The following is an 18067-nucleotide window of genomic DNA, read 5'->3' as shown; positions in this document are numbered from 1 at the left end:
TCCTTGAGTACCATAACAAAAATCAGTACTGTGTCTGTACATAACAGTTTTTGTGTGTGTGTTTAAGTTCTTTTGGAAGAGTAGAAATTTTGTGAAAGTTAGACAGACAACTTCGATTTTTTTAGTGTGGTCAAAAGAGGGCGCTGTTCCTAAATTTGACCCAGCAGTTCAAAATAGAATGGCGGACGAAATGGAAGATGAAATTGACGTCGAAGGTTTCGACGAAAAGGAGGGGTAATATATTCGTTTTTTGCTCTTGAAATTACATTTTTAGTTGTATGCTAACCCGATACATATTATTTTGTCAATATATGGGGTAAATGTGGATTTATTTAAGTGTAAAAATGTATTTACTTGAAACTGACGTTTATGTTTTGTGTTGCATTGATTTCGTGATAAACTTTTGTGCCAAATTTGTAGTCGGTCGTTGGATTTGTAGTGTACCGTTTGATATAATTTTGGCAAAATAATGGGAAAATGTCAAAGTATCTGACTGCCTATAATTGAGATAATTGAGTGATGCAGCGCAGTGGATACTTCAAATGTTATTTTACCAGCAGCAGTGAGTAAATAAAATCCTCAACTAAAATTTCTTTTTAATTAAAGGAACGTAACAAAATGTCAAAACACAGATTTACATAAAACTTACACGGTCTAATGATGATGATAGTTGAAAACATCCCTTGAAATATTTCTGTCTGAAATGTCATGTTTGATGAGAAATAAATAATCTACCTTCGTGTTTGGAGTTTATTGCTCAGTCAGTGAGTCTTTATTCATTTTTATTTTTATGCAATGCAAAATTTGTCATCGGTTTTTCACTATTCAACTCTTCAAATCAAGGTGTTTTGGTGTTTCTTTTAATTAAGTTAAACTGGTAATGTTTGTAAGTTTAAGTAACTGTAAAATATATGTTGTTGATTTGTTGAATCTGTTTTTAATTAGATAGTTCAAAGGAAACTGCAACTTGTTAATCCTAGCTAATGTAATGACCATGACCATGAAATTTTCATCTATTCTACGTGTACTCATCAATTTTGAGAACATATTCAGCGTTACGAAGGCCCAGAAGGTTCAAACCTTTCTTTTGGTTTCAACTTGAACCTCCACAAAGGGAACTTTAGAGGAACTGTACACCTTGGGTAATTCATGTCAAAGACCATTCATGTCAAAGACCACTTTCTCTATCTCAACATTATGCATAAAATAACAAACCTGTGAAAATTTGAACTTAATTGGACGTCGAAGCTGCAAGAGAGAAATGGAAGAAAAAAACACCCTTGTCGCACGCACAAGTTGTGAACTATGCCTGAATTCGAGACCTCAGCTGAGGTCTCGAAGACAATTAAAATATTTTATTTAGTGAGAAATAACTTCTTTCTCAAAAACTGTGTTACTTCTAGGGAACCATTTCTCACAATGTTTTATACTAACATTAACAACAGCTCTCCATTGCTCAATACCGAGTCAGTTTTTATCCTAATAATTTTTTTGAGAAATTACTTAGTGTCCAGTGCCTTAAACTATTAATGCAAACTTGTAATTTTTGTTATAATTTGTTGATTTGTTGAATTTTTTTGAAGATAGTTTTAAAGCCATTGGACCCTTTCGGTACAGAAAAAAAAAAAAAAGTTCACAGATTTACAAATAATTTACAGGGTTTACAGAAGGTAATGGTGAAAGACTTCTCTTGAAATATTAGTCCATGAAATGCTTTACTTTTTGAGAAAACGGTAAAACAATATAAATTCTCGTTAACGAGAATTACGGATTTGTTATAAACACATGTCATGACACGGCGAAACGCGCGGAAACAGGAGTGGGTTTTCCCGTTATTTTCTCCCGACTCCGATGTCCGATTGAGCCTAAATTTCCACAGGATTGTTATTTTTTATATAAGTTGTGATACACGAAGTGTGGGACTTGTACAATACTGTTTACCGAAAGTGTATAATGGCTTTAAAGGAAAGTGCAAAGTTATTCCTACATGTAGCTAATGACCGAAATAATTTCCATCTAGGTAACAATGGCTATTTTGAAAACAGATGGCGTTACGGAGGCCCAAAATGTGAGAGACCCCTATAGATAATAAGCCTTAAGGCTGCTTGCTATGAATTGTGTTCAAAAAATATTGACACAAATGGTGTTGATACTAAACCAGTGTTTAGTTGGGTTTCATTTTGTTTATGAAACAAACAAACACAGAAACAAAGAACAAATCCAGATTGCTGAATGCTGAACTCAGCAGGTTGATACAAAAAGAAAATATTTTAGGAACTACATGTATGTACATGTAGATTATTATTAGGGTGTCATACAGGGTGTCGTGGTCGAGCAGATAAGAGCACTGAACTCAAGCTGTGGTGCTTTTGTTTAGCAGAGTTGGGGTTCGAAACCCGTTCATGACAATATGTCCCTGAGCAAGACACTTAACTATTATTGTTTCTCTCCACCCAGGGGTAAATGGGTACCTGTGAGGGCAGAGATGGTTCTTGTGATTGATTTAGCCGAGTAGCGCATTTTAATGTTGCACAGGCCAGGTTGTATACTCCCCGGGGAGCTGAGATGATCCAAGGAATGAATTAAGGCCCAATGGGTAATAATGTTGGAAGCGCTTCGGGTGTGAAAAGCACTATATAAAAACTGGTTACTATTGTTAATATTCTTATTATTTATCACCAATCCAGATCAAGCAGTCTCCTCGTCAAAGACGAAACTCAGTTTACTGATGACTTCAATGATGAGAAAAAAGCTCAGATTTGGAATGAGGTAAGCATTGATGGCTTTGGCGCATAGAAATGCTCAATCAAATGTTTAAAAACAAAATTTAAAGTAAACAGATAATTCAAAACTTGGCTCTGCTTAAATCCTGTTGAAAAACAAACAATGAGCCCTTTGATAGCGCCTAGGGATTTTAAAGCACCATGGATAAAAAGCCAATAATATTATTCTAACAGGGATGTTATTTATACACACTTACATATTGTAAGTGACAAATCCCCCCCCCCCCCCCCCCCGAAAAAAAACCCTCCTTTTTATCCCCATTTCTTTTCAATTTTTTTATAACTTAGATCAAATTCGTAAAACCATATGGAACACGCCCCAGATTATAGCAGAGTAGGGTTTTCAAAAAAAGTTTCACAAAATCAGGGTTTGCACTCTCAAGCTTTCATGCTCGCAAGGTTTCACGCTCGCAAGCTTTCATGCTTTGCGCTCCTAAGCCTTCATGCTTTGCGCTCCTAAGCCTTCCTGCTTTGCGCTCATAACTAAGTTTTTTTTCAACAGCCTATCACATCCCTGTAAATACTATGTTTGCACATTGTTTATTACAGTATATAATTATTTTTCAATACAGTTTGGTGTTCCAGTCACTGATTGGTCAATCGGAGACATAGACCAAGAAAGTCGTCTGACGATCGAGAGTATGCTCCATGAGGAACGGTATCCTTTAGACTCAAGAAAGTCAAACCCGTGTTTAAGTTAGTGTTAAAGGCAATGTTTACCTATTTTATTTCTATATGTATGTAGTTGAATACAATGAAACTCATTTCAAAAGGTTGTCATGTTGTTTAACTATCGCCTTTACTCCAGAGTGAATATTTTCTGACCCTGAAGGACAGTAAAATGTTTCTGACACCCAAATTTTGAGGGATAAAAAGTTATATCTGTTTCCATTACCATAGTACTACATATAAATTGGAATGTTTCTCAAAATGCATTAAACTGTCCAAAGCTGCTGTCCTTTATGTCCTTCTAACAGCGTATTTTGTTATTGCCATTAATCTTTAGAGTCGTTACCAAAAATGTGACAGACCCTATAACCAGTGATTACACTCTAGTACAGGCTTGATACTTTGCCGTCAAGGGCAAGACGATTTTGTTTTTTGCCAAATTTTGTAGAGCTGCCCTAAGCAGAAAGTGCTTTAAAAAAATTCTGCTCAGCAAAAATGCACAAGATACCAGTCACCAATTATACTTGTGACACGCTGTAAATGTAGTGGCCTACGTGTAAAGGCCCGGTTTGTAGCCTCGCTGCGTTTCCACTGCGTACGCAGAGCAGGGAGCCTAAGCCGGAGATGGAGCCCAAGCCGCGGTTTGAGAAAGGACCCTGGACATTCCGTGACTCATCCTGGAAGGCTGCGGATACATTTGTTTGTTCAAGTTCCTTAACTGTCTCAATCAGTCAATATATGAAAAGCAATAATGGACCAGGCACTAAAAGGTAGGATTTTTCTAGTAATAGATGTTAAATTTGCATCAGCAATAAAGAGTAGGCACTGTTAAATTTTGTTTTACCCTTTTTTTTACCCTGATGTGTACAGAAAAGCACAGACATAGGGCCTGTTGTGAGGTACAATGTAGGATCTTTGCAATTCCAGAGCAGTGTCTCACCAACACCAACTAGACCACCGAGATTGCCCGGTAGTTAGAGTGGGTGGGGCGGGGTGGTCCATCGACTTAATGGTCTTCAGACTCTGCCTCCGGGAAAATTAAACTATTCTAACCAATCTCTGTTTTTCAGGCCTAAGAAGAAGCAGTCGCCCTATTTAAGATGGACAACACACGAAAGACAGACATTCGAGAGAGGATTTGTAAGTGCTAATATTGTGTCGTTCTTTTCACTTCATTTCATTTATGCTGCCTGTGAAGCCAAAGGCCCTAGGAGAGTCTTTCTCAATGTTTTCTTGTAAAAGACAAGAAAATAATATGACCTTTTTAGTTGAGTGGAAGTAAGTAATTTCTTGCAGTTGTTTGTGGCCACCATAGGGATTTTGGTACAAGTCGTTTTGAGGCTGCTAAAGTCGCTATATAGGGTTAAACACACTGGACACCTTTGTTAATTGTCAAAGACCAGTCTTCTCACTTGGTGTATCTCAACATATGCACAAAATAACAAACCTGTGAAAATTTTGGTCAAAGTTGCGAGAGAATAGTGAAAGAAAAAGCACCCTTGTCGCACAAGTTGTGTGCTTTCAGATGCCTTGAATTCAAGACCTCAGCTGAGGTCTCAAATTCAATTCAAATATTATTTTACTGAGAAACTACTTCTATCTCGAAAACTATGTTACTTCAGAGGGAGCCATTTCTCACAATGTTTGATACTATCAACAGCTCTACATTCCTCGTAACCAAGTAAGTTTTTATGCTCGCAATTATTTTGAGTAATTACCAATCGTGTCCAGTGCCCTTAATACATTACTTAGTGTTAGTCACTGTCATTATTTTCATTTGATTTAAGCCAATCATTTTTTTACCTTCCTCTAGCTGAGTTATGGAAACAAGTGGACTCAGATTGCTAAACTCATCCCAACCAGGACACCACTTCAGGTCAAGAACTATGCTAGATACTACTTTCCATCAAAGGTAGCATTCCAACTCTTATGTTACTAAAGTGTTTTGATTTAACAGTGATGTGATTTTTTTGTTTGTAACTGAAAATCCTGGTGTCCCCCCCCCTTCCCACGGAAGCACCAAACTCAAGCTCTGGTGTTTCTGATTTACAGAGTTTGGGTTCGAGTCCAAGCTGTGACACTCGTGCCTTAAAAGCAAGAAACTTAACCATAGCTGCTGCGTCCTTCAGATGTGACGTAAAGCTGTAGGTCCTGTGTGTTGTGTTATGCAAAAAAAAAAAAAAACAGTGCACTTATTGAAAAGAGAAGGGGTTCGCCCCAGTGTTCCTGGTTTGATTGGCTGCATATTGTGCCACAGCACCTTGTAAACCATTCCATGGTGCTACAAAGGAATAGGTCACGTACATCAATAAGCTCCACATACCTAACCCATCAAATTGAGCACTGTGATATGCCCCTATTGGTGTGATAAAGCCTTTCATGTATAAGAACCTAGGATTATTATAATTACTATTCTTGCCAAATATTTCAACAGATTGACTTGCCGAATGACAACTGCAACAGCGATGATTCAAACCTCATTTTCCGAGAATCAATTCACTCCCACATCCCAGCATCGCTGAACACCGGATCACCGACGGTCCCAACCAGGCTCACATCCCCGACCAACCCTCATATTCCACTCACCTCCAAACGGAGACACTTTAAAAAATTTGGCTTTGCCAATTTGAGTTCCTCCCGCATACTGAAAGTACATTCAAGAAAGGACTTGTTGTCGCCCTCCAAGAGATCTAAAACGAAAAAGCGCAGAAGGGTCTCAACAGAGGTCGGTGCAACTCATAAAGCGTCTGAGAAGATTGGCAGGTCCGATAAAGGGGCGAGAACTAAGTGTAAAAGGAAAGCGAGACCTGGTGATGTTGATTGTAGAGCGGATGAGGCCAAAGTCAAAATGAGAGATGGTACAGGGGGTCTTCTTGAGCAAGGGGGTGGTGTCGTCAGAATGGTACCTGAAGGGTCGGAGGACGAAGATGTGGATGTTGAAGATGATCCAGTAGGAGCTATGCATCTCGACAGATCACTTATAGGTCGGTAGTTTGTCTCTTTTCAATGTAATCTAAATCTCATATATTTTTTTAAGACAGTTGACACTATTGGTAATTACTCAAAATAGTTATCAGCATAAAACCTTACTTGGTACCGATTAATGGGGAGAGGTTGATGGTATAAAACATTGTGAGAAACAGCTCACTTTGAAGTAATGTAGTTTTCGAGAAAGAAGTAATTTTCCACGAATTTGATTTTGAGACCTCGGATTAAGAATTTGAGGTCTCGAAATCAAGCATCTGAAAGCACACAACTTCATGTGACGAGGGTATTTTTTCTTTCATTATTTTGTCGCAACTTCTATGACCAATTGAGCTCAAATTTTCACAGGTTAGTTATTTTATGCATATGTTGAGATACACCAAGTGAGAAAACTGGTCTTTTATTTACCAATAGTGTCCAGTGTTTATAACCCTTTAGAGACTGGAATTTCATCTTTGAACATGTTGAAAGGGCAAGGCCATTTTCATTTTGAAAATAGGGCACTTCCATTAGAAAATCTTAAAATCAATAAGCCATTTGCGAGTTAGATTTGAATAATGTCTGGTACAATGGCTTGCTAACATGTAGTTACAATGCACCCTTCACATTTGAATTCCTCAGACTATCGAGACAGTTGCTATGCAATGTGATTCAGGGCAAGCTTATGTATTAGCAAACCTGCAGGATGAGCAAACCCTGGTACCATTGTGCCATACACAACCTTTTAGAATTGTGTACGGCGGATGTTCACCGTCTCTTGCGTAACTACGTAAAAGCTTGGCCTGCAGTGACTGTCCTGGACATGAGTGTCCGTTTCTGGGCCTGGTATCCTTTATATCAAGTACATTGAACCTCTATTTTGTTTTTTATCAGGTCTGGCAGCCACCTGTGATCGTATCTACAATAATCTTATTAGCCCATCGGAAGACCATAACCATAGCGCCATACGCACTCCAAGGATCGGTGGCTCGGACACCCGGCACCTCGGCAGTACGGATATATCGCAGAACGCTTGTCACAAGTTGACTCAGGAAACACTTCAGGTCAGAGAGCTGGCTTGGAATGCTGACCACACCTACAGCATGTCTTTCAAGGCGTTGCAGAAGCTGGGTATTGTCGGGGAGGTGCCCAGCCTGGTGCCCAGCGAACCATTGCCAAGGGAAGACAACACTCTGTCGTCAGGAAGAGATTTGCCCAAGAGTAGTGATTCAGAGGCCTGTCGCAAGAAGGAAAACAATCAGCTGAAGTTGGTGACAGTGAAAGCAGAACCGACAGTGAAAGCAGAACCGACAGTGAAAGCAGAACCGACGGTGAAAGCAGAACCGACGGTGAAAGCAGAACCGACGGTGAAAGCAGAACCGATAGATCCATCATATGATTGTAGTACCAAGGATGATCAGGTTGTACTTCATCCATCGAGTCAACAGGAATGCGAGTCCAGTGAATTTGTTGTCAAGGTGGAGTCTTTGGGTAGTGACGATACAAGTGCCTTGGCTGAAACAAAGTTCAATACAGAAGAGTCGCCGAAGGATTGCGACAATGTTTCTGGCAGTTGCATGAGCAGTATTGCAGAAGCCCAACCCACTCATGAGTTGAACGATGATTCTGTTTTGGAATTTGACACTAAAGAGCATGTAAAAGGGTGTGATGATGAGTGTGAAGTCTTACCGACACCCCCTGAACATAATGAAGGCATCCCGGTGACTGAGCTTAAGAATGAGTGCCAGATAACAGGACCAGACCAAGATGAAGAAAGTAGGGGGGACACTGATGTTGAGTTGCAGAAGGAGGGGATAAATGAAGATGATTTGGAAACGGTTGGAGATGAGGGATGCGGCAATGATCCTTGTAATGAGGGAGGTAAGTTGGTGGGGTGTCAAATTGAGAATCGGGGATACAAAATTATTTTGTTTTACCCTTTGTCTAAGCACTGTGTACTCCAGAGTTCTGTGAACAAAATTACAGGCATATTACTCGGGTGGGGTTTGAACCCACGACCTTTGCCAATCTAATCTAGAGCAGATGTCTTACCAACTAGACCACCTAGATTGCTCATAAGCTAGAGGCCGTTTGAATCGGTATATCTGAGTAGGAAGTTCGGCATGTAAGATAGTGAAGCTCCGACTGTTTGACCCTGAGAGTATCCACTGTTAAAATTAGGATTTGAACTGCCTCTAGTGGACGTGTCGTGGCCGAGCCGTTAAGAGCACCTAATTCAAACTCTGGTGTTTTTGACCAGCAGAGTCCCGGTCGTGAAACTTGTGTCCTTAAGCAAGACACTTTTAAGTGTATCATTTCTTTGTGCTTTGGATGCCGGGATGTAAAGCTGTTGGTCCTGTGTGACCCAGTGCACTTATCGTAAAGAGAAGTGGTTCGTTAAGAGCACCTAATTCAAACTCTGGTGTTTCTGACCAGCAGAGTCCCGGTCGTGAAACTTGTGTCCTTAAGCAAGACACTTTTAAGTGTATCATTTCTTTGTCCTTTGGATGCCGGGATGTAAAGCTGTTGGTCCTGTGTGACCCAGTGCACTTATCGTAAAGTGAAGTGGTTCGCCTCGGTGTTCCTGGTTTGATTGGCAGCATATTGCATTAAAGCACCTTGAATAAAACCATTACATGGTGCTACATGTATGTAAAAGGAGTAAGTCTCATACTTCAAATGTAGTCCCCCACACCTTGCAGGAAAATACTGTATGTTGAAGCGCCTTGAGTGTCACTGAGTGGCGGACTTTTATTATTTTTAGTTAGTAATAATAAGACTTGTAATGGGCACATTTCCACCATGCTGGGTGTTCAAGGCGCAGTAGGCCCTATTAATAAATAAAGTTTTTTGTGTGTTTAACCAGAGCGCCCTCTGGACTTAGATAAGATTGACGAGTGGGAGAAAGAAGAACTTCCTGAATATTTTGAAGGGCGATCGTCCAAGACGCCAGAACGCTACCTCAAGATTAGAAACTACATCTATGGGCACTGGTGAGTTGCTTTATACATGTTATAGAGGCTGGGTAACAACAGGTTTGGTCTGTCTAGAACGTAAAGCTTTGTCCGGACAATTTGTATTTTATGTGACCCTCGTTAAATAATTGTTGGCAATAAATGAGTTAGGTCTGTCTGAACGGGATAAACGTGCTACAAACGCACCCTGTCTATGTGCACACATACATTGAAATGGCGCAGGACTGCACCACGTGTAGCACCCTAGTACGAGTCAAGTACGGCAATTCCATTTGAAGTCTGTCCTTTTCGCTTTAAGTATGTTGCCACTCTGTTAATTGCAGAATGGCATGGTCGTCCAAAATACTCCCAATCAAACTTGTCCGAGCAGCCCGTTCAACTTCATTGTTTCAGAACATAATGAAAACGATTTGCCTTGAAGGGGCTTTAAGATATTCATCCACTGTATTCAGTTGAACATTTCACAGATGACTACTTTTCTAACTTTCTGGAAAGTTTTGGTTTTTATTAATTGGTTTATTGTTTAAAACACATTGCAGCCAAAGGCTGAATCTGCAGCATCCACTGTATTCAGTTGAACATTTCACAGATGACTACTTTTCTAACTTTCTGGAAAGTTTTTGTTTTTATTAATTGGTTTATTGTTAAAAACACATTGCAGCCAAAGGCTGAATGCAATTTACAAAGAAGAAAAATACAATATTAAAACTCGGGCAGTCTGAGACAAAATTTTACAAGAAAGCACACTATACGTAAGACTAACAGTTGCCTTATATATCAATATTTCGTTGACAAAAACCAATCTATGACCGTACATCTTTAACTATCTTTCTTGAACTGTGCACAGGGTGCAAACTAAACCGAAATATCTGAGTAAGTCGGCCATCCGTCCTGGGTTGAGAAACTGCGGAGATGTCAACTCCATCGGTCGTATTCATCATATTCTGGAGGTGAATAGGGTCATCAACTGCCAAGTTGGTAAGTCAACAATTAAACTGATTCAGTCTTGATTTCTTCTTCTCCTTTTTTGTACTTAAGTGAATCGTTATATGAAATTGTACATGTAGCATTTGTGTAGGGTGTCACGGGTTAAGAACATCAATTTTTGGTGGTTGTGTCATTGGAGTGTGGGTTTGAATCCCGGTCGTGATTGTTTTCAGGGTCCAATTTTATAGAGCTGCTTTAGCTAAGGATTATGGTTACTATCCATAACCATGTACCATTTGTGACTGGTATCCTGCTCATTGTTGCTGAGCAGGAAACATTTAAGCAATGTTCTGTTAACAAATTTCTTTGCTAAGCAAAACAATGAGTCAGGCACCAGTTGCAACAACATCAACTTTATGGAAATTTGGCGGGTAACCAGTTTCTGTTAAGCAAAGATTTGTCTGTGGTAAGCAAGTTTTCATAAATACAGACTTTATGAAATTGGGGCCAGTCTTCTTTCATTCCTGCTTTTGTTGTTACAGAAAACCCGCATAAATCTGCTATAGACTGCCGTGCCCATTCAGTCCGTCATCGCTTGGCCACAGACGACAATCCAATTTATTTTCAATCTGCACGTCGAGAGTCCACGGTAATTATTGCTAATGTCACATCACAATCCAAACACCCCTCCACTCCCACTAGTTAGACCTGAAGGGTGGGGGAGTGTAGTGTGGATGGAGCCCTGGCATAAAAATGTCTTAACTGAGCAAAATACCAGATTGAATCAAAGGAGTTAGGACATACCGGTTAGCTGTACTCAAGAACTCTAATTATGTGTCCATCTGGTGTCCATTTCAGGAGAGCATGAAACCCCCACTTATAATGTTTTTGTCTTTGAGCAGAGGACTAGGAAGAAGAGAGACCTAGAGGCAAGTCCGATAGTTCCTGATAAACCAGAGGCTAAGCCAGTACCAAGAAAGAGTGTTAGGTGAGTGTGGTACGAAGCCTCGGAGTAGGGTAGTATCGTAGCTCCCCAGACCCGGTCTCGGTCTCAAGACCGCCTCCAGACCTTTTTTGGGTGTCCTCGGTCTCAGACTGCAAAAGTTTCGGTCTCGGAAGGGCTGGTTTCGGTCCATTGGGAGGTCTCGGACTTGGTCTCGGACTTGGTCTCGGACTTCGACGTCTCGACTATAACAGTGGTGTAGGGTGTCATGGCCAAGTGGTTTAGAGCATTGAATTCAAGTTCTGGTGGTAACATGTAAGTCATCAGGATGTTGGTTTGAATCCCGATCAGGGCCCAATATCATGGCTCTGCTTATCGCAGCATTCCACGCTTACGATTATCATTCGCCGCTTTCCTGCAAGCGCCAAAATTCTGCGCTAGCTGTGAAAGTGTAGAAATCTAGTAACGTGGGGTTTGCACGCGCACAAGCCAAAATTCCCTGCTAACCCTTGAAATACGCTAACCCCAACGTAATGCGCTCTCCATCAATATGAATTTCGAAACTGCCTGAGGTATTTATGAATAGTTCATAAATGTTTGATTGCTTAGAGTTGACCTGTCTAACTTTACTTATCCTCTTGGTTGTTAGGACCGGATCAAGGAAGTCTAAACTGGTCCCCTACGATCCCTTCAAATTGATTGAATGCAGCAAGTTCACTGAAGACAAATCGGTAAGCACGATTTCCATACATTCAAAACAAGCCCCAATTTCATGCAGCTGCTCTCAAAAGCAGAACACATTGCACAACAATTTTCTGCCTAGCGGAATTGAGGAGGTTGCCTTTCACAAATGGACATGTGACATGCTAGTTTGGCTAGTAACCCTATAAATGCACAATTTTTTAGTAGTATCTTGTTTTGTGTGTGCTAAACACACAATCTATACAAACAAATCATCTTTGTATATATGTAGCTCTATGAAATCGGGCCCTGCTCTTCAATGAAACCTGAATTTTCTCCTGACCAGTGTTCTTGAAATGAGGAGTGAGTGGAATTGTTGTTGTTTGTTTTTCTTAGGCTCCGTTTCACGTCAGGATACAGTCAGATGCAATGGTCATCATGGATGTGGTAAGCTCTAATCCTAGCCTAAACTTCCGTTGAGTCTTTGTTCAAAATAGGGACAAAACAGGGACACTGCCAATAGGGCTAGATAGCTCAGTTGGTAGAGCGCTGGCACGTTAATCCGGAGGTCGTTGGTTCGTATCCCTCTAGTAAATTTTTCTTTGTTCAACCCCAAGAGTCCTTGTTCATTTAGATCCACTACATACATTCCGTTATACATCGCAGCACTTTGTTGTGTGCCCTCACTCGCCAGGAATGTGCCAGTCAATCCTGCTCTCAAAAGTCAGTGAATGCAGTAAATGCTGCAAACCCATCGGCCGCTAGTTGAGCTCTATAGGCTGTGCACCAGTCTTTGGCAGTTACGCCAAGTGGGATTTCACGATTTGCATGTCATTTGATATACATGTACCTCCTACCTTAGTGTGTTTTTCTACAGTTTTGGGCTCTTGGGAAAAATCACTATTGTCTATTACTATTTTTCTCCTTTGTTTTTGCAGCACTCTCACATGTCATCAACTGAAGTCATAGGCCTTCTCGGCGGAACCTTTCTTAAAGATGAGAGAACGCTGGATGTTCTCTTGGCAGTTCCTTGTAACAGCATCAGCACAGGCATGCAGTGTGAGATGGACCCAGGTACAGTCTGTTCCGCATAGTGTCCTCTTTAGTTTTCACATTATTGTGATTTCTCTATTTTACATGTATACCTGTGTTATTATTGATGGAACCCCTTTGCTTAATCCTGTGTAGTTGTAGATTCAACTAACAGATTTGTGTGATGATTATTTACCTGTAGTTTCCCAGACTGAGGCGTATGAGTGCATTCTATCTCGTGGGTACCAGGTGGTCGGTTGGTATCACAGTCATCCAGCCTTCGCTGCCAATCCCTCAATTAGAGATATAGAGACACAGTCCGACTTTCAGGTATGTATCAGGTATCGAACCAGGGTCACCTTGGTGAGAGCTGAGCGCTTTACGCACAAGCCAACCATGCCACCATCTTGAGTGTCTTTATAACGATATATGGATTGTTGTTTCTGACAGGGTTGGTTCAGTCAGGGTGGAGCTCCCTTTATTGGGGTAATCATCAGTCCATGTCACAACTATCAAATCGCTCAGTCTAAAGTGTGTTGTTTAACAATCAGCGAGGAGTGGTTCCCAGAACTCAAATGCAGTAAGTTAAGAAGTGCCTTCTGTTGATGTAGATATGAATTTAAAATTGTTTCTTAATGCTGCGCTAAATGTTTGTCGTGGCTGTGTCCTTTGCAATTCAGCTTCTCAGCTGTAAGTAAAAATCAGTTCAAACTTCCTACGAATGCACACATTTTTTTAATGGAAATGCAATCTCAACTTACATGTAATGTGTTCATTTCTCATTTGCACTGGACACTTTTGGTAGTTACTTGGTAGTTAGCAAAGGAGAGCTGTTGATAAAAACCTAAAACCTTTTTTAGTTATCTGAAGACACACACGAAAAGAAACATGGGTGTTATTTCTTTCAATAATTTCTTTCAAATTCGACCACCAATTTTTTATTGTATGCATATGTTGGGATACACCAAGTGTGTCTACTGGTCTTTGACAATGACCAACTGTGTTTAGTGCATTTAAGTTATATGTAAATCTGAATGTTTTCCACACCTTTTAAACTTGACCCTTGTCTGTAATCTTCAGGGCGCCCATACCAGTTTGACTTTGTGGTTTGTCATAGCCACTGTGATAGCAAAGACACACTTAACACCATCTCCAACTTGGTCACAAAGTTTGCCGTTTATCAATAGTAAGTAAAAGCTTGTCGTTAGGTTGGACACTTTACATGGTTTAAAGGGTTTTGATACCTTTTGTAGATCAAGTGTTTAGCAAGTTTTAAATGACTGTTTTGTGGGTTGATTTAAAGGGATGCTGCTGTGAATTCAAATAAAACAATTAACTTTGAGCTCATTTACTTCTGAAATATGTTTTGAACATCAATAAAATGTGTTTTCTTTATTCCCGATATATCTAACTTGTGTACTTGGCAAATAAGTTTTGTGGATTGTTAGTGCCCCCCCCCCACCATCGACGTCATGTCGGGAATACAAACAAAATCATTGGCAAGAAAAGTCTGGTCCCTAACTACACGCGCCTAGGTACCAGGCCACACTGCACATGTGTGTACATGTACTATGCACACGGACGTACAGCTCGGGTTACCGACATGACGTCACGTTTATGCAAATGAAGGCTTCCTTTTAGGGGCGTGGCAGGTTCCCTAACCTCTTTAAAACCGTTTTTAAAATACTTGCGCATTTAATACAAAATAATAAAAAATATGTTAGGTTTAAAAAGTCCTGTTTAATCGTTTAAAAAAAGCATTGCAGCCACCCTTTAAAGATTGATGTTTCATTGATTGATTGATTCTTTAATTGAATGATTTTGTGGTTATTGAATGATTGGTAGCTGTATCTGCACCATTGACTATGGAGCAATCTCCCTCTTCTCCCTATTAAGCTACTTCTATTGACTCAAGTATTTAGAAATGCTAGATAAATGAGATTGTTACTATTGTTATTTATGGTTATTGATTGATTAATTGATTGATTGACTGATCAAACGTTTATCATTTCTATATCTAAAGAGATCATGCAAAAACTTACCCTAGAACTTGACCCTATGTGTTAATACATTCCTTTATTATTACCCGTTATCCACTATTTACAGAATTTGCGCATCCTTATTTTGCGCATAGTTATTGTATTGTCTCATTGAAACATAGTGTTTACTTATGTGCAAACTAAGGTAATAATTTTTAAGTGAGTTGAGTTTCAATCTTATGTCTGAAGTAAAGTGCTCACAAATAATTCATATGATTTTTGCATCTATTCTTTTTTACAGCCGGTCAGAGATGCTATATTTGTGGTCCAGGCATTATGATATACTTTTCGTGGACAAGGTAAAATCTCAGATCTCTTAATAAACCCAAGTTTCTTTCTAACCTGTGAAATATGACCATGCTTAAAGCCAATACATGTATTAATGTATCTGCTACATTTGGTTTTCATTGCATGTTTATTTCTGATTTCTTTTAATTTTTTGTTGTAAAGCATTGTGGTACCTTTTTGTGTAAGACACAAAATTAATGCTAAGGCCTAGATTGTTATTATTATTACAGTTAGCATAGCTTTTTGCTATTACATCTTATCAATGTGTATTTATTATTCTTCCCAAACCAGATGTTGAAGTCAATCAAGACATACCTTTCTCCAAGCCAGCAGGAGGAATTGATCGATGCTATACGAGACCTTATAACTGCCGAGTTTACTTTAAAAAGCATCCCTACAGCGGAGGATGAAGAAGATGACTAAAAAGTAAGACATCACTCACACTATCCAACCAATCAGAGCTCTGCTCATTGCATAGTTTGTTCTAAATGACTAAAAGTAAGACATCACTCCCACCATCCAACCAATCAGAGATTGTCTCTTTGCAGAGTTTGCTCTTAAAAGTATCCACATTGCATAGGAATGACTAAGAAAATCATAAAACAGGTTTGGTGTGGCAGGAAGTATAGATTCGGCTAGAAAATGTCTACAATGTGACCAATGTTCTGGTAAAAGTATGTTAAGTGGGTTTGTGTGTGACAGGATGATCGGTAACAAATGAACCCGTTCTGTGTACACACATACATCAACACGTCGCCGATCGCACCACATCCATAGTACGATCCAAATATGTCAATTCCGTTCGTAGTACGTCTTTCTCGTCGCAAGTAAACTCTTCCGAGAGCCCGTCCATGAAGTTCGCAAACAGACCATAACAAGTTGCTACTACGTCCACTCTGTTTGCATACAGTTTAATGTAAGTCCGTTTGGCTACATTTTTTTTTCAGAACGTAGTGAGAATGAGTTTGGTGATGAGGATATTAGCAGCTACGGCAACATATCCAACAAGTGAGATATTTTCGTGTGCATTGCTCTGTTAACAGGTCTCAAACTTTGCTCTTGACGGGGCTAGTCACTCTATGAGGAAAATGTAACGTTGTATTGGAACTTTGCAAAGGGCACAAAAGCACAGGGCACCACAGCAATTGCGGTGGGTGTCGTGGGTTATTTTGAGGCCTGTGTGGGTTTAGCCTGAACATCTAACGTCATACTTTGAGGCTTGTGAATTATGGCAGAGATCTGCTGTTGAATCACGTACATAATCACCTTTGACCTGGCATCATTAGACATGGCCTTCATCATGGTTCTGGAGATTCGCAGTTAAATTGGACTTACATCTGTATACATAAGCCAGTACCTGTCCTTATCCCGCTAGTAAGGACAGGTGACCATTCTAATAGCAAATGAGTTGATGAGAACATATGGTCAATAGAGGGGGCTATTGATGCTCCTGCTAACTGAACAAACAAAATGAACATCACCCTACAGTTGGAGGCCAATGTACAACAAAACAGCTGATTGCAGCGGTGTGTTCAAACTTTCCTGAAGGCATTATTCCTTTGTTAGGGCATACCGTATGGGTAGGGGAGGGAAAGCATTGGATAGTGAGCCGATTTACATACAATGCCAGTTAAAAGGGGCACCACTGGGTAAGGCAGCTCTTGTATTAGTTTGAGTCCTCAACTTAAAAAAACAAAAAACAAAAAAAACAATTTTGGTTTATCAGCAAATGATGTGCACTTTGGGGCAATTAATCTTGCAATCTGGGTTTTTAAAATAATTTGTGTTGCTCCAAAACAATAGGAATGAGGACGAAAGGGCCGCAGGGATTGTAGTTCAAAATTTGCACAGAATTTATTTGACAAGACTATGGAATCAAAATGAGTCAAGCAAGCACTAGGAGAGATCTAGATCTAGATTTCATTTGTGTTATGTGTAAGATTACTTTGATACCGCAGAGAACTGTTAGATCAAATTCGAAGCCAATATTTCTTCAACAAAGCTAGTACACGATGAGGTAGCCTATTATTATTTATGATGCCAACTTGCTTGATGTTCCACCGTCCATGTTGAAAGCTTACGGGGATAGAAGTTTCTCGGAATGCAGCCCCCGCCTGTGGAACGGCTTGCCTCTCACACTTAGATCACAACCTGACATTTCTTCATTCAAATCCAATCTCAAAACTAACCTCTTCTGTCAAGCCTACCATTCATTTTCCCTAGGTCATATATCGCATTGACTAGTTTTTTTCTACATTCCAGCGCTTTATAAGATTTATTATTATTATTTATTAGAATTATTTAAGTAGGATTTGAAACTTTGCATGGTGGAAATACCATATGGATAGGTTTGTGGTAACACCATGTTATGACTATCTCTAATGAGTTGGGGTGGTTCAGAAAAGAACCGTTGGTTTCAACTTGACGTTTTGATCATTATGCTCTGATGGTCTTCTGGAGGACAAAGCTTTTATTATTTAATTGAAAAACCCAAGACCTACATGTTTGTCTGGCTCTCTGGCCGCGGTCCAGTGTCAATTTCGAGCCCCCGTCTATGGTTGGAGTTGGGCTGCCCTATTGGCTGCCTGTTGTGCTTATAGACAAGCACACACACATGACAAAATCCCATGACAAAGTCACATCGCATGTCATTCTTCTGTAAAAGTTGTCTTTAGAAGTGTAATTTGTACATAATCGTTGACTTCGGTTATTTTTATTTTTGTAAGATATGTCAATAAAAGTCTGTAAATATCTTCATTTTATGAG

General features: G+C 39.8%; 1 protein-coding gene across 1 annotated transcript; it reads left to right on the top strand.

Moving 5' to 3' along the window:
* Positions 1–66: 66 nt before the first annotated feature.
* On the top strand, positions 67–18067 carry LOC139946339 (uncharacterized). The gene is made up of 21 exons (XM_071943974.1): positions 67–234; positions 2688–2769; positions 3356–3441; positions 4184–4222; positions 4523–4592; positions 5266–5364; positions 5887–6436; positions 7311–8297; positions 9283–9409; positions 10239–10369; positions 10861–10967; positions 11221–11306; positions 11911–11992; positions 12339–12389; positions 12881–13016; positions 13177–13304; positions 13425–13554; positions 14055–14160; positions 15255–15312; positions 15593–15727; positions 16249–18067. Exons 1-20 carry the CDS (start codon positions 179–181, stop codon positions 15722–15724), a joined length of 3243 nt encoding a protein of 1080 aa, XP_071800075.1. The 5' UTR covers positions 67–178; the 3' UTR covers positions 15725–15727; positions 16249–18067.

Source organism: Asterias amurensis, chromosome 13, assembly GCF_032118995.1.
Source record: "Asterias amurensis chromosome 13, ASM3211899v1".
NCBI lineage: Eukaryota > Metazoa > Echinodermata > Asteroidea > Forcipulatida > Asteriidae > Asterias > Asterias amurensis.
Note: the sequence above shows the minus strand (reverse complement) of the source record. Positions and strands in the feature narration are given on the sequence as shown.

What these genes read in the sequence shown, in the direction of transcription:
- LOC139946339 (XM_071943974.1), top strand. Translation starts at nt 179, where the DNA reads ATGGCGGACGAAATGGAAGATGAAATTGACGTCGAAGGTTTCGACGAA. An exon ending in TGATCCTTGTAATGAGGGAG is followed by an intron (nt 8,298 to 9,282) that starts GTAAGTTGGTGG and finishes GTGTTTAACCAG; the next exon opens with AGCGCCCTCTGGACTTAGAT. An exon ending in AGTTCACTGAAGACAAATCG is followed by an intron (nt 11,993 to 12,338) that starts GTAAGCACGATT and finishes TGTTTTTCTTAG; the next exon opens with GCTCCGTTTCACGTCAGGAT.